Genomic DNA, 15,855 nt, shown 5'->3' with positions numbered 1-15,855 from the left:
ATAATATTGAATTTGAATTGTTTGCAATAGAAAAGGCAGAGAAAATGTTTCAGAGGAGCAGTGCTTAGAACATTGGACTGGCACCAGAGAAACTCAGGTTCGGATCCCCTCTCTGCCATGTAGTTCTCTGGATGTCTTTGAGTTAGTCTTTGTCTCCTCACCTGACCTACTTCGGAAGGTTTTTGTAAGGATAAAATGGAAGAGAGAGAACCATATACGTTGCCCCAAGCTACTTGGAGGAAGGGTAAGGTAAAAATGTCATGAAATAAATAAAGCACTAGTCCACCTTTTAAAAAAATTAAAAATTGTCCAGTAGCACCTTAGAGACCAACTAAGTTTGTTCTGGGTATAAGCTTTTGTGTGCATGCACACTTCTTCAGATATCTACAGATTCTTCTTCTTCAGATATCCCTACCTGAATCTAGTCCCCCTTTAGTTACTGCCAGTACCCAAAACAGGTCAGAACAAGTGGTTCAGTAGTAAAACAAAACAAGACAAAACCTCTATCTTATCAAGAGTTGCAGTTGCAGGTCGTCGACATATCCAAATTACCAACAATATGCAAGAAAATGTTATTTTGTATTAATTATTGTGGATTACACATATATTGTTTGTAGCAGCTGAAGCTAGCTAAATTATGATCTTGCATCCTGACAGCCTTCACCAGGCCTGAGTGGAAATATCCTTTCTCTCATGTGACCCCTGGAATGAATGTTTGCTTTATGATGTGTGGCCCTAGAAGACAGATTTCCCTGCTAGCTCACATGTGGATTCTCTTGACAGGTACTGGGCTTCCCTACGAAACCTAGTCGTATCTCTGCTGAACTCCATGAAGTCCATCATCAGCCTCCTTTTCCTCCTCTTCCTGTTCATAGTCGTCTTTGCCCTTTTGGGAATGCAACTCTTTGGGGGCCAGTGAGTAATGGGAAAAGCCGGGGGGGGGTTGACATTTCCTACAACATCCTTAGAGTGAATACTTGGGCCCTGTTCGGATGTCACAATAATGGCCTTTGAAACCATGGTTAAGGTTTGTACCTGCACACTCCCTCCTGCCCCTTGCCTCCCTGCTTTCTGTATCCTCTTTGATGTTAATATCCTGACTTGTTAAACTACCTTTTTTCATGATGTCACTCATGATATCAGATCCTGATTTCATAGCCTACTTTGTAGGCAGTGCTTAAACCACAGTTGACTGGTTCACATGTCACAAGAAACTGTGGTTTAACAAGCCATGCTGTAAGCACTAATACTCAAGGGGGAATGGGGAAAGCACAGGCACAAAGCTTGCTACAGCTTGCATAAACTATGGTCTATCAGATGAGGATTGTGGTGTCTGAACCCATCCCAAGTCTTGGGCATTGTTCCACTTGGGCATCACACTAACTCATCACAACTCATTTTGGTAATAGGAAGAGCTGGAGTACGCAGATACTCATATCTGTAGTAATATAGAAGTATTCCACACATCCATGCATGCACATACACACATAGCCAGAATCTCTACGGTCTTTCTAGAAAGCTCCTGCTTTTGATCAGCTTTAGAATGGAGAAATCAAATAGGGAATCAATAAGCTAGGGTTCCTCTCCAGTTTCTTCTAGGGACCCTGATGCTAGATACTCATCTCTGCCCACAGCTACAATGTTTTTGCTAGACTTGGAGAGTCTGTGATGTCTCTCTCGCTCTTTCTCTCTCTCTCTACACACACACACACACACACACACACACACACACACACACACACACTATCAAGATTCACACAACTGCCCACATTTCTGTGGTATCTGCAGTTCCTTTAGCAGATAAAGCCAGGATTTGGATGCGAGCTGACTAAGATGGAAAGAGCTGAAGTACCTTAGGATCTGTAACTAACATCTCTGTTTCTGTTGGATTGGTGTTTCTCTTGCTCAGGTTCAATTTTGACGATGGAACCCCTCCGACCAACTTTGACACTTTCCCAGCAGCAATAATGACAGTATTTCAGGTATGCAGGGGGAATGGGAAGGAGGCTGCATTCCCTGTCCTGTTTGTCTTTCTGTCCCTAGAATGAGTCTCATGTAGGGTGACCCCTGAGCTGGGATTATATGTTGATATGTTCAAAAAGTCCACATAGCACCAGTTCTTCTCTTCTCTTAGTTGTCATAGATTATTATTCACATTAAATTGGATAGTGATGTAGCAACAAAAATGTCACAAAATCTGGCAGCCTGGAGTTGGGGTGATAGTTGAATTTTAGAGACTTGGGTTGTAGAACTGCTGAATCAGCCCCTTAGGATTGGGGTGCTCATACTTTCAGAAGTGTATTTATTGCTACTCTTTGTGTTCTTTTGTTTTTGTATGTGCATTGGAGTAATCAGGATTATTCATAGAAATATATCTTGGATAATTGTATGTAGGTTTGCATCATTAGAATATCTTTGTTTTAAACCTGAGAATTCTTGCCACTCTTTTACTTTTTTTTCTATAAACAAGAAGCAAGTGACCAATTGTTCCTTCCTGCATTCCTTTTAGTTTGTGCCGCTGAATTAATTTGAATATTGCATGTCTTGATTTATTTAATTGCCTTGAGTTCTGTTGAAAAACCATTCTAGAAGTCTGGTAGATAAAAACATTTCAAATAGAAGAAACTAGTGAAACAGAGCACTATTCAGCATCATAACACAGAATAAAACACTTACATTAGAAAGTAGTAGATTACATTAAAAACCTCTGCAGAATCTTCTATTTAAGTTCTGACCCTGTTTGATCAATAATTAATTCCCTTTCCAATACTACCATTGACTCAGCTGAGGAATCTATCAATTTCATCTGGAATTTCTAGTTATATATTGCATATTTCAGATCTTGACTGGTGAAGACTGGAACGAAGTAATGTATGATGGTATCCAAGCTCAGGGCGGTGTCGATAAAGGAATGATGTTCTCATTCTATTTCATTGTACTGACTTTGTTTGGTAACTGTATCCTTTGTTGAGAAATATATAGTTCTCAAATGTTTATGGGACTAGATTATGAACTCTGAGGCAATAACTACTGGTTATAAAAGCAGGAGATGTCTGGGAACGAGGATTCTTTGGTGGTTCTTCCATCTTTACTGTTGAATGTGTTGCATGGTTGGGGAAATACATCCTCAGTTGAACTTGTTTCCTTCTGTTTAAAATAATGGAGAAATTCCAGTCTGTCAGTACTGGGACCGAGAAATGGTAAAGTCAGTACTTTACATGCTAAAATAAAAGGTCCCCTTTATAAATCTTGAAATTACACTCATTTGGAACACTCCTTCCGAAGGGAGTTGTGGAATAAGATGAACCTCTGGTGCTGAAATAGGCATTAGGTGTGGGTGACTAATTCCGTTAACTCTGCAGTCTGGGTAACCATTTTGGGGAAACCCTGCAAGGGAAACCAAGCATTTGACAACTCTTCAGGTAGTCAAGTGAAAATGAAACTAGAACTGCTTTTGGTTTTGCCTTGACTCTCAACATTCAGACACTTTGCTCAATGTATTCTTGGCTATCGCAGTGGATAATCTTGCCAACGCTCAGGAGCTCACCAAGGTGGGATTACTTCTCCACCACTGGGAAAACTGGGGCTACGGGGAGACATGCTTATTGAATGGGGTGATTACAGGGCTGGGTTTCCTGTATACTGAAAACAGGATTGTGTAGGTGAATGGCTTCCCTCTGCTTCATTTTCTGATTTCTGTCAGTCCAAGGGTTGGCACAGGTGATAGTCTAAACCAATGACTAATTGTGTTAAAACCTGGTGCTAGCTGATCCTTCTTCCTACAGATGTCTGGATGCATCCTAACTCTTGTGTAATTATGCCTAAAATTATATTTTGAACCTCTTTCTTTCATGAACAGGACACTGGCTCTGTCCTGTTACTGCCAGGGTAGCTAATCAGTGGCCCTCCAGATATTGTGGACTCAAATTCCCATTAGCCTCCCAGCCAGCACAGCCAATGGCTAGGCATGATGGGAGCAGTTAATTCAACAACACCTGGAGGGCCACAGGTTTGCCATCCTTGCTCTGTTGGAATCGCATTTCTGTCATGAAAGAGGCAATTCAGCCCTTTCTGTGATTGGGAAAGGAATCACAGGACAGTTGTGAAAGCAGCTGTTACGGTTAGCTTAGTGGCACTGGCATTTCCTCATGAACATTAAGTGCCCCCCTCCCCTGCTCAGACACATAGATATGGGCACTAAACCTCAGGGCAGTGGCAACTCAACTCTAATGTATGGGCTTCACAGGATGAGCAAGAAGAAGAAGAAGCTGCCAGCCAGAAACTTGCCCTCCAGAAGGCAAAGGAAGTAGCAGAAGTGAGCCCTCTGTCTGCAGCCAACATGTCAATAGCAGCGTAAGTGTTGTCTTGATTTACCTCAGCCCCACATGACCCCTGGGTTTCTGTCTCACAAATGCAAAGCAGGGCAGGCTTACTTGTAGCTCTGGATCTCAGTAAAAGGTTCCCACTGGGGGGGGGGGGCGAGTAGGAACAGTTTGGGTCCTGTAAACTGTGAGGAACACTTGCTTATGGAAGGAGAAGTTGGCCCTCACCAGCCCTTAGCCTTCTATCAGAAAGTGCTGGCTTCTTGCATGTCCAAAGAGAACACTATAAAGAGAAATGAGGCAGGAATACAAACTGTGACCCAAATTACTCTAGTTTGTGCATCTTCTAATAGGGGTTTTTGCAAGTAAAAGTAGTAGGAGTAAAGTCTGTATGAATAATGAATAGCTGCCTAAGTCCAACCTGACCTTCCAACATTTCCTAGAGAGGAATCAATATGGCATCTGTGGTGGTGATAGAATAGCTAGGGAAGAGTAAATGGCCAAAGCAAGTGCTAGGAAAGATGTTCAACCACAGTTGCTGTTCTGTTTTAACCTGCCGTTTGCTGAATCAGGAAGAAGAGCTTTAGTGTCAGCAGCTGGGCCAAGCCAAGTTATGTCTGCACACATCTGGATTAATGTGCAACATTCATTCCTGTCCATGCCAGAAGCAGCATGTAAACCAAATTCTTCCTTTGGGCTTCCATGCTGCTTCCAGCATTGCCAACAGCACGTATAAGTGGAGAGCTTTACTCTAGGATCTTTTGCAACTTCACAGTTCTTTGGATTGCATTATGCTCTGCAGGCATAGCCTGACCACATCTGAAAAGAATGATTAATTGGCTGGATACAGATTGATTTAATAGGAACACCAGAAAGTCAGAACCAGAGCAGGAAAATTGGCGTCCTTGAGGATGTGGCGTGAGATGGTCTTGGTTTAGGCAGGAGTGCTGAAGCTAAGGGTGCATTTCAAGAAACTGTTTCTGTTTTGTCTTCAGGAAAGAGCAGCAAAAGAACCAGAAGGGCGCTAAATCAGTGTGGGAGCAACGGACAAGTGAGATGCGGAAGCAAAACTTGTTGGCAAGCCGGGAGGCACTATACAATGAACTGGACCCTGAGGATCGCTGGAAGGTCACATTTGCCCGCCAAATGCGACCAGATATGAAAACCCACCTAGACCGGCCACTAGTGGTAGATCCTCAGGAGAATCGAAATAACAACACCAACAAGACACGTCCCAGTGAGCCACCCTTGGACCCCCACTTTGGACAGCAGCGGCCTGAAGAGTTCCTGAGAAAGCCACCTCGCTACCATGAGCACCCCCGAGACCCCCACATATATGAGCGCCCTGACTCAGGGAGCATGGAGCCACGACGCCCACGGAGCAGCAGCAAGGAAATTGATTTCAACCAGGAAAGTGGATACCATGAGATTGACTATTCTAGCAAGGAGCACAATGCCATCCTTGAGCGTGGTTACCGTGGTGACTGTGACTCACAGCGAATCAAGGCCTTGGACCCCCACCGCCGGCACCGAGGCAGCAAAGAGAGCCGAAGTGGATCACCGCGTACAGGCGATGGTGACCGGGAGCACCGGCGGCATCGGCCTCACCGCCGGGCACCAGATGAGGGAGGGGGGGAGGAGACAAGCAAAGCTGAGCGCAGGCCTCGGCATCGTGAAGGGAGCAGGCCTGCACGCGGTGATGTGGATGGGGAGCAGCCTGATGGAGAAAGGCGCCGACGGCACCGACATACTGCACAGTCCACCTATGAAGCTGATGGCAAGGAGCGACGGCACCGGCGCAGGAAGTAAGTAGGGATAGAAAGGAGACTCCTCAGAAGCAATGGAGCCTGGTTCCCTCATAGCACCCATTCCCCTCAGAACACCAATTTGCCTTTAAATATTACTAGGCTGTTTGAGATCAGTATACAGTTAGGAACCTCACATTCAGATGCTCATGTTGCTGAAGCAAGACCAGCTCAGAACCCACAAGGCTATCTAGTGAGGAAATTATTAGTGACTAGGTCATCTGCCCCTCTGGAAAGAAAGTTTAGTTTAGTATATGTGTGGATATGGTCAAAATAAGCAAGGCTCTTTTGCTAAACCTGCCATCCTGCTGGCCTATTGCTGTATTGAGCCAATAGCCACCAGGGAACTTGGTTGAAGCTGGACTGAAGGCAGTTAAGCTGGGGTAAGATTAATAGCTGAAATGATAGACAGTTTGACTAATACAGCTGCATCATGTGCACATAGGAAGATAGTCTGGCTCTGGTGGGTTAAGGCAATGTCATGTGGGTAATGATGATGCAGCTTTAGAAGTGGAGAGTGTAGGTAATGCTTGTGCTAGAATGAAGCAATTGTCACATGAGCAGGCAGTTTCAAACCCCACTTGCTATTGTGCTAGTTGCATTTCAGTGACCCATTGATATAAACGTTTCAACCTGTGATCAAACTTTTTCTTTTTAATTATACAGAGAGAACCAAGGCTCTGGCCTTCCACCTGGACCAAACCTATCCACCACACGGCCAATCCAACAGGATATGGGGCGTTTGGAGCCCCCAGTGGCTGAGGATATTGACAACATGAAGAACAATAAGCTGGCAACCAATGAGACCTCAAACCAACATCCCATCAGCCACTCTCAGAATCCTACCAAAGGAGGCAGCCACTCAAATTCCACACCAAGCCACCTGCCCCCAAACCCACCTGTTCCCTTGGACCAACCACTCCCCAACTCTCAGAACTCTACCAGTCGCCGGACTCCCAATAATCCTGGCAATCCATCCAGCCCTGGACCCCCTAAAAACCCAGAGAACAGCCTCATTGTCACTAATCCCACCACCCAGAACAATCCACCCAAAACTGCCAAGAAAACAGAGCACACTGTGGTGGAAATCCCACCCACCTTTCCACCACCAATCAACAACGCTATCATGCAAGGTGAGCACTGGGTGCACTGTGTCTGTAGGGCTAGAGCCAGACAACGTGGATATGAGGCAGAAGAATTATAGGCACATGTTTGAGATGCAAGTTGGATGGAATTTCATGAGAGGACAGGATAGAGAAGGCTTTGTTTTGCTTGTGTGGAAGGCAGGAGGAAGTAACCATCACAGGCAATAAAAGAGACAAAATGAATTTGTAGAACACTCACATAATGGTGTTTGCGGTTAGTTCTACCTATTTTCTTGTATTAGTGTAATGGCTGTGCCATCAGCTATGTTACTCCAGGTTATGTTTGTGTCTAGCCCAATGGCTATGTAAGTGGACTGATGTTCTGAGTGTGAGTTGGCTCTGTTCCTGTCACAGTTGTACTGACATGCATCTGCATGTGCCTCTTAGCTGCTGAATTTCTGTGTGTCTGTATCTGTGTTGCCTTGGATATCCTGAAGATTTGTTGTCTCTTTTATGCTGAGTGTATATAAACCTGTCAGAGGAAACTAAGACTACAGCAACTGTTACATGATAAGTATGACAAGCCACCATATTCTGAATTGCTGAGGACTTCATTGCACAGAGCAGAATGTACACACTTTACACCTGGGAAAGATTTTTTTAAAAAATCTGTTGCATCTGTATATATCAAGGGCTTTTAGTTGTAAATTATCTTAAATATTTATGACATGGTAAATTGAGTAAATAAAAGAATAAAATATTGGGGATACTGCTGGCCTGCTACACATATTGTCCAGGTCGGTGTGTGCTATGGTTCAAGAGGCTTTGTCTTTCTGACTGTGTTGGAGCATTTCCATACACAAGTTGTCATGCATCTGTCTGAGTCCTGCAAACCTTTGTGCAGATATTTTTGCATCCCAGAATTGGATGTCAATATCTACTTTGTACACTTCGTGTTTTCTGTAGGCATATGCAGTGCACCAGTAAAAAACCAAAACCAAAACCTGTTTCTATATGTAGAGTATCCAACATCCTGGTCTCCATATTTGTCCTTAACTTGCTCCCCAACTCCCCCAAAAGACTACTCACCATAAGTTTCTGCATATGCAGAACTGACTGGATCAACTTTTGCTAAAACGGTACTGGGAGGACTGAGAGAGGGAACATATCAAGACTGATCACTTTTATTTTTCTCCACCTATTCACCAGTCAATAAGAATGCCAACCCTGAACCTCTGCCCAAGAAGGAGGAAGAAAAAAAGGAGGAGGAGGAAGAAGATGATGGAGGGGAGGGACCCAAGCCTATGCCACCATACAGCTCTATGTTCATTCTCTCAACCACTAACCCGTAAGTATTGCTCCATTATGGACTGAAAGATAGCTGGGAACCTGATACCATAGTTCACAAATGGTTAGAGTGTGTGAAAATTGGATACTTGGCTGGATTATGCAGAGGATTCATTCAGAGGATGAAGGAGGACTGCTTATTTGCAGAGACTGAGTCTTTGGGGCTCTGATTTAGGTTGAATATGTCAATTTTTGTGAACACGGACAGAGAATGAGAAGGATCATGCTGGCTGGATTCATGAGACTGATCCACAACTAGGCTCAGAGATATTAAGGTTGGCTTATGCACCAGAACCTAATATATATTGGTGGCTTTGACTATTTTCAAAATATAAATAAATAAATAAATCAGAGCTGAAGACAAATGCCCTCTCAAAAGTCTCCACTCCAGCTTGTGGAGAACTTGAGTGGCAGTGAAATGGGCATCACTATTTTTCACTGAATTTCTCTGGGGGAGAAAGTGGTCTTTTTCCAGCAATAAAAAAATACAGTGGGAAATTTTCTAAAAAATATATATTCCGAGTAATTCTCACTCAGCTCCAAAATAAATATTTTATCTAATTCAGTAGGAGAAATGTAGCCATTTGCTCAGCACTTGTGACACCCTTCCACAGAATATGCTTTTGCCTATTGGTACTAGGTTTCGGCGGCTCTGTCATTACATTGTCAACCTGCGCTACTTTGAAATCTGCATCCTGATGGTGATTGCCATGAGCAGCATTGCTTTGGCTGCTGAAGATCCTGTGCAGCCAAGTGCTCCCCGTAACAATGTAAGTCCTTCCTGCGTTCCTTTACTTTTATCTGTGAATCTCCATTGCAGCTCCTGCTCTCCTCTGACTTTGAAGATGAATCATAGGATACCAAAATAGATATGTGGCCAGCTCTGGAAGGCCCACTGTTTAGATGGGGAAGACTATGTCTCTTAGTTAGCCTTGATGGGTACGACTATGGCCTGATCGAAAAGTCTCTAGGCAGTGAGACATCTTGCTATAGAAACAAGTATTCTCCTTATCATTGGATGTTGTAGCCATGGTTTGCTACAAAATCGAGTTCATGAGCAGGGAATCTCAAGCTTGGGGCTGAATGTGGTCCTCCAGGCCTCTGTAGTTGGCCTTTGGGACCCTCCCTAGGCCATGCCCACTCTGTAGGCCTCCCCACTCACTGGCTGCACTCCCTCCTCAAATGCTTTTAGAATAATAGAATCATAGAGTTGGAATAGACCACAATAGACCAGGCTTTTGCCTGGCTGGTATGTGTACTTGGACTGTGGTTCCCCTTTCTTTCTTTCTTGCCTGAATGGAAGTGTGTGTGATTCCTCACCGTTGTCTAGTTTGATGGGACTGGCCAGGAGCAAATCTGGACAGTGACCCAGTAAGGACATTTGGGAGGCTGCTGTACAGGAGTTCCATCAAAAAGTAAACCAGGGAGGTCTGGTGGAATAAAAGGAACTCCTGGTCAGTTAGCATAAGTACCTTCCACATCTCTGCTGGTCCAACCTGCAGCTCTGTCTCTCCTCCTTTAGTAATAGAAATACGAATTTTATTATTTGTACCCTGCTCATCTGACTGGGTTGCCTACCTACTGTTGCTCCCTTAATTCCACATTTTATATGGGAGTTCTTGGTATGTGTAGAGATGTCAGATGGTCCTCAGCTATATAGCACCTCATACCAGTGCCCTTGTAAGATCCATATTGTATTAGCCTGCTGCATGTTTTGTCTACATCTGGGATTGGTGACCACCTAGGAGCTGTACTGACTGTCCGAACCCATGATCCAATTAGTATGGTTTTCAGTAGAGCCACGTAGAACTCAGCATATGATTGCATGGCTTTGTGATCACTTTACCATACATTCCAAACTTTGACTGAATATGGATAGAGCTTGGAAGGAAGGAATGGGAACTAGAGCTCAAGATCGTACTGGAACTTAGGTGCATCTTGCTTATTTTCTGTCCTTCCTGCCGCTGTCCAGCTTTCTAACTGATTGAGATAATCTGATAGACAACCATACTAGGGTGACTTACCAGTGTCATGTCAGCTGTCAAATTCATAATTCACTGGCCCCAGTGAGTGAAATGTTGGTGATGGGCCTTTGAGAGAGAAACCTGTCAGGGGACTGCCATTGGAACAGGGGAGGGAGGCAGGGGGGCCGTTAGAATACAGAGAGCCTCCGAAACGCCCGAGGAGCAGTTCCTCTTCCAGTGGTGGGAAAAGCCACACCTCCAGTGGAGAGCTGGCCAGGAGGGACGCACGCCAGTTCCGTTGCCCAGATTGCGCAGGGGGGTGAAACGCAAGGAGGGGAGGAAGAGGCTTGGGGTGCCGAAGTTCTTATGTTGAGGGAGAAGCCGGAAGGGGCCACTCTCGTATTCTGCAAGTGACTAAGATGGACATGAACTTTGTAGATCTGCACTGTAAATAGTTTGTACAATAAAACCTGTAAAAGACAGGTTGGAGTCCTGCCTGGTTACTCACGAGCAACCACCAGCAGCATCTGACAGAAACCCTTTGCCTTATGTTTTCCAAGACCTTATGGACAGCTTCATACATTAATGATTTTTCTACATGGATATTGCTCTTTGTAGGCAAAATCTTGTTTATCCTCATATCACACAAGGGTTCAGATGTCAATTTCAATGTGTGCATGCAGCCAAATAGACACATGTGAGTTGGTTGCACGTGATGGTGTACAGTTTTTTCTACACTGAGGTGATTTTCATATCGGGAAATTGTCATGCATATAGAAGCCTTATGTCTGGTATTAGCCAGTCCTTTGAGAATATTGTAAAAAATTATATTTGGGGTGGGATTGTTATTAACACTACTGATCTTATAACATTATATGTGAAAAGCAAAAATCCCTCTTCCAGTATCTGACTTTCTGAGAAAAGCAGCTGGGATTTAAATAGGTTAGGAGGGAGGTGCAGTGGTATAAAGGGAGAGAAAGAGATAAATCACAGCCTGGCTCTGCTACCAGCTTACACTGCACTTTCTTTTTCAAGAGCTTCGCTGGACAGGTCCCATGAGATATCCCTACGGAAAAATGAGTGAAATAATTAGAGCAGCATCTCCACTAGGGATGGGCAGGAGGGAGGGCCTCTACTGGGCTTCTCTGTTTCATGCAGTAATAAGAAACCTTTGTGCCGGGATGAGGATAAAATCAATAGAATACATCCCAATAACCAAAGGACCCCCCCCCCCCAGCTTTATGCTAGCTGAACATAAGAATAACCTGGCCCAGGGTGGGCATCCAGCACCAGTGTCATACATCTTTGGATGCTAAAGGAGTTCAGTTTCTGTACATTCTGGTGCAAACTGACCTGATACATACCTGCAGGCCTAATGTGTGGACTAAAACAATTTCACACTTTTCCAAATAGTGCAATGTAGCTCTTGGCTCAATGATGCACCAAAATGCATTACAATGTTCATTTTAGAGTAAAGTACATATAAACGTGTAATTTTGACATAAAATAAGTTTTACTCAAAGTAGACCCATTAAAATAAAATAAGCATGACTGTTATGTCTATTAATTTCAGGGGGTCTACTCTTGAGTAAAACTTAGTTGAATACCATACCACTATGTATTTAAATACAACTTCTAGTGTGGATTCAAAGATCACTGATTAATGTGGAAACAGGTCAAAAGATGTGTCAACAGATATGGATGAAAACAAATAAAAATTGATATGGACCAGGAACAGACTGAACTATGTACATTTGGGACTATTAATACCCAGTAAGATAGCGTGTAACTGGCCGAAGTGAAGGCCATCTTCACTACCAAAGCAAAGAGTAAAACCTGTTAAAGGGCATGTCAAGGGAGGTATTAACATGATTTGGACATATCTTAATGGTTGAATTTTGTTTTTATTCCCATTTCCTGTGTTTAATGAGCTGTGACCTCTGCAGCTTATTGACTACATGGCATCTCCATGCACCCTGGTGATTTCCCCCTTTTCTTTCAGACTGTCTAATGTGGTTACCAAAACAATTTTGGCTTATTTTTGTTTGTGGCTCCTATTCTGAAAAGGAATTTTCCTGCACAAAATTTAAAAAAAGCTTTACATATAGGCAAATATTCAGTGATTTAAAAAACCCCTGCTAGTTTAAGATCAGAGTTAAGATGTTGTCCTTGTCCTGTGTTGCCTTATGAAGCCTATGGCCCTTAATGTATTGCTAGAGGACTCATGTCAGTTTGTGGCTTATATCATAGCTAGCAGGATGGGTTAAAGAGTAGCAGAGTGGGGAATCCTCTGATGCACTAGGTAGGGGTGAGACTGGTACAGTACTGCTACCAATGACTTGGGGCATGGGGTGTGCAGACCTCTTTCCTAGCACCATTACAACGGACGATTATACCAAAAACAGTAAAGCAAGTTTTGGAAATAATCCAGCCGTTTCATAGATTTTAAAGAGGCAACAAGAAAAGGAACAGGTTTCTTAATTATTTATATTTCAGTGCATATGTAGGCCAGTGCCTCTTCCCCTCTAAAAAAGCTCCCATGGGAACTTACAGAGAAGATCAAGTTAGATAAGGGAGCTTACAAATCTTAGTCCACGCATATTTTCTGTTGCAAAGTGATATTCAGAGGGTGCAATCTGAAGCAAAGCAGTTGTGTTCTGGAAGAGGGAATTCAGTTGCTTCATAAGGCACCACAGGACAGCATGAGGCATCTTTGCTGTTCACAGGAATTCCAAACTCCCCATATGGATTTGGGCCTGAATGACCAAGGAAAAGGGTATGTGCATGGGGAATAAGTTGTAAGCAAGCGCAGTTTGTACATCGCACAACATCATTCCTGATCATGAGGTTCATCTGTTAAGGCATCAGCCTTAGCTTCCAGTTTCCCAGCTTTGCAGAGCTTGAGTCAACACGAGCCAGCCCTAACTCTAATCTGAAACCAGCAGGTTTTATGATTTAATTTCACAGGTTTTAAAAAAGAAAATGTATTAAAATACTGGAGTCTGCTAAACATAAAAGTAGTTGTTTTGTAACTATTAATTGTTGGATATAATTGGCAATTCTCCATTATGCACTTTCATTCATACTCTGAACTTTACACTGCACTGCAGCCTGTTATGAAGAATGTACAGTACCGGTATTTAGCAAACTGAAATGCAACTCGCAGTGTTACAAAGCTTGGTCTAGAGCCTGACAATTTTAAACTGCTAACCACATGGCATCTTATTTTCAAAGTAAAAAAGAAAGAAAATGAAGACTTTAGGTACCATTATGTTCAGTAGGCTATCATAGAAAAATCTGACCTGGATCTGTCAAACCTACAAACCAATTGACAGGGGCATGCTGCCCTCAGGATAGTCTATGCTCCTGCTCTTTCAGGATCTGTTAAACACACACACTCTCTCTCTCTCCCACCCACACCCATATTTATCTTTAACTGTGCAATGTGTGCAAATGGATATGTTATATACTGAAGTTCTCACCCTGGGCCAGCAGTGGGATACTGTAGATAGTTTTCACTCAGGTCCGCATATGCAAATAAGGAATTGAAAGTGACGTTCACTGATTAGATAGTTACAGAAAGTTGTTACTGTTGCTTTGTAGTTGAGCTCTCTATAAGCAGGTTGGCTGAACCCTTCAGGTTCAGTTCTGTTCTGGCCTGTGAATAAACAAGAGCTGTCTGAAGAATCACTGTGTCATCTGATATGTTCACCCACAACTTAACAGGATAGATGTGCCTCTTCTACGTTTAGAAAGATTTGCTGTTCTGAGTGATCTTGCACAGGCTTACAGTATACCTCATTGTTTTACTTCCCTACCTTCTGGCAAACTAACTCCCTAAGGCCTCAGAAATTACCTCCATATTGCTTCAGTTGTCACTTAACTGCCGCCCCTCCCCCACATGAGAACAGTGCTGGACATGCTTGACCTCTGTGGTAAACAGCTTCCATTGGCCTGAAGGGACTTTGTACCTATATATATATATATATATATATATATATATATATATATATATATATATATAAAAATATTTTTTACTATTGCTGGCTATTCACCAAAAAAAATCCAATTCTCAGCAAAAACAACATTTTGGAGCCTGTATCAATAACAGCACAACATGGCTGCCATAGCTGAGCCTGCCTAGTCACAAAATGACCACCAAGAGACCCCTGTCCCCATTCCCCTCCAATAAATTCCTGTTCAATTGATTCCCGAGCCACACCTTTCCTCTCCATCAGAAAACTCATCCCCATGCTCTTTCTCTCCTATAGATAGCAACTGTGGCAGTGTAATCTCATACCCTCCAACATTTCTCCGATAAAAATAGGGACGTCCCATTCCATAATGATGATTTTACCATTTGTACCCCACACATCCTACTGGGTTGCCCCAGCCACTCTGGGCAGCTTCCAACATATATAAAAATAATAATTAAACATTAAAAAAAAAATATCTATACAGGATTGCCTTCAGACGGCTCGGGGGTTGGATAACTCCATACCCTCCAGTGAAAATAGGGATATCCTAATGAAAAGTGGGACATTCCAGGAACAAATCAGAAACCGGGACAGCTTCTCTAAATCAGGGATGTCCCTGGAAAATAGGGATACTTGTAGGGTTTGTAATCTTGTGAAACACATGACGTTTGTTTAATTCAGCGGTCATCAAGTTCTTTGCATCTGGGGACATAGTTGGAATTTTGTGAAGGTGTTGAGGGCACCAGTCACAAAATGGCTGCTGCCAGGGTGGTGGCCTAATGCAAAATGGCTGCTCCCTCCTCAACAGCAGGATTGGAGTAAACGGCCAGGACAACTGCAGAGGAGGCAAATTTTTGCTCTGTATTTGCTGCTGCTCCCTAAAAATGGAGGAGAGATACTGAACTATCACTGGAGGACACCTCCCCCACACACATTGATTTACATCAACTGGCCTTGCCACAAGGTTTCTGGGCAGAGTGGGGAGATTAAACAAAAACAAAATACAGCCTAGTTAATATGAATGATCTTTGGGCCATGGAGGGATGTGTTAGTGTTGATTTTTTTTTTTTAATCTGATGTTTAGGGGATAGGAGAGTTGTTTTGTTTGTTGTTAGCGTTTATTGTTTTTGTTTTTCCAATATGTTGTATGGGATCAGTGTAAATGTGGCACTTTTGTAGAGCTCATCAGGTAAATCGTGTATGTCAAATTCCAAATCATTAGCCCACCAGTTGCTATTTTTATAAGCTATAAAATGTTTATGCATGTAATCACAGAACCTTGTTTTTGCTACTCTAACTATATGCCCCTATAAATCAGCCCTTTTCTAATAGCAACATCAGAAGCCAAAGGACAG

At 43.1% G+C, this 15,855-nt stretch overlaps 1 protein-coding gene across 4 annotated transcripts in view; it reads left to right on the top strand.

Annotated features, from left to right (window-relative positions):
* Positions 1–15,855, top strand: part of CACNA1A (calcium voltage-gated channel subunit alpha1 A) — a 259,869-nt gene that overhangs the window by 154,382 nt on the left and 89,632 nt on the right. For all 4 annotated transcript variants that reach the window (XM_081181633.1, XM_081181634.1, XM_081181632.1 and 1 more), the window contains 9 exons: positions 784–915; positions 1,910–1,982; positions 2,840–2,957; positions 3,484–3,551; positions 4,247–4,353; positions 5,318–6,127; positions 6,794–7,260; positions 8,422–8,560; positions 9,200–9,329. In XM_081181633.1, coding sequence (XP_081037759.1) covers positions 784–915; positions 1,910–1,982; positions 2,840–2,957; positions 3,484–3,551; positions 4,247–4,353; positions 5,318–6,127; positions 6,794–7,260; positions 8,422–8,560; positions 9,200–9,329 — 2,044 coding nt within the window. The remainder of the gene's footprint in view (positions 1–783; positions 916–1,909; positions 1,983–2,839; positions 2,958–3,483; positions 3,552–4,246; positions 4,354–5,317; positions 6,128–6,793; positions 7,261–8,421; positions 8,561–9,199; positions 9,330–15,855) is intronic.

The sequence above is a fragment of the Podarcis bocagei genome, assembly GCF_964188305.1.
Source record: "Podarcis bocagei genome assembly, chromosome: 2".
Lineage (NCBI taxonomy): Eukaryota > Metazoa > Chordata > Lepidosauria > Squamata > Lacertidae > Podarcis > Podarcis bocagei.
The sequence above is the reverse complement of the archived record's forward strand: the minus strand, read 5'-3'. Positions and strand labels throughout refer to the sequence as shown.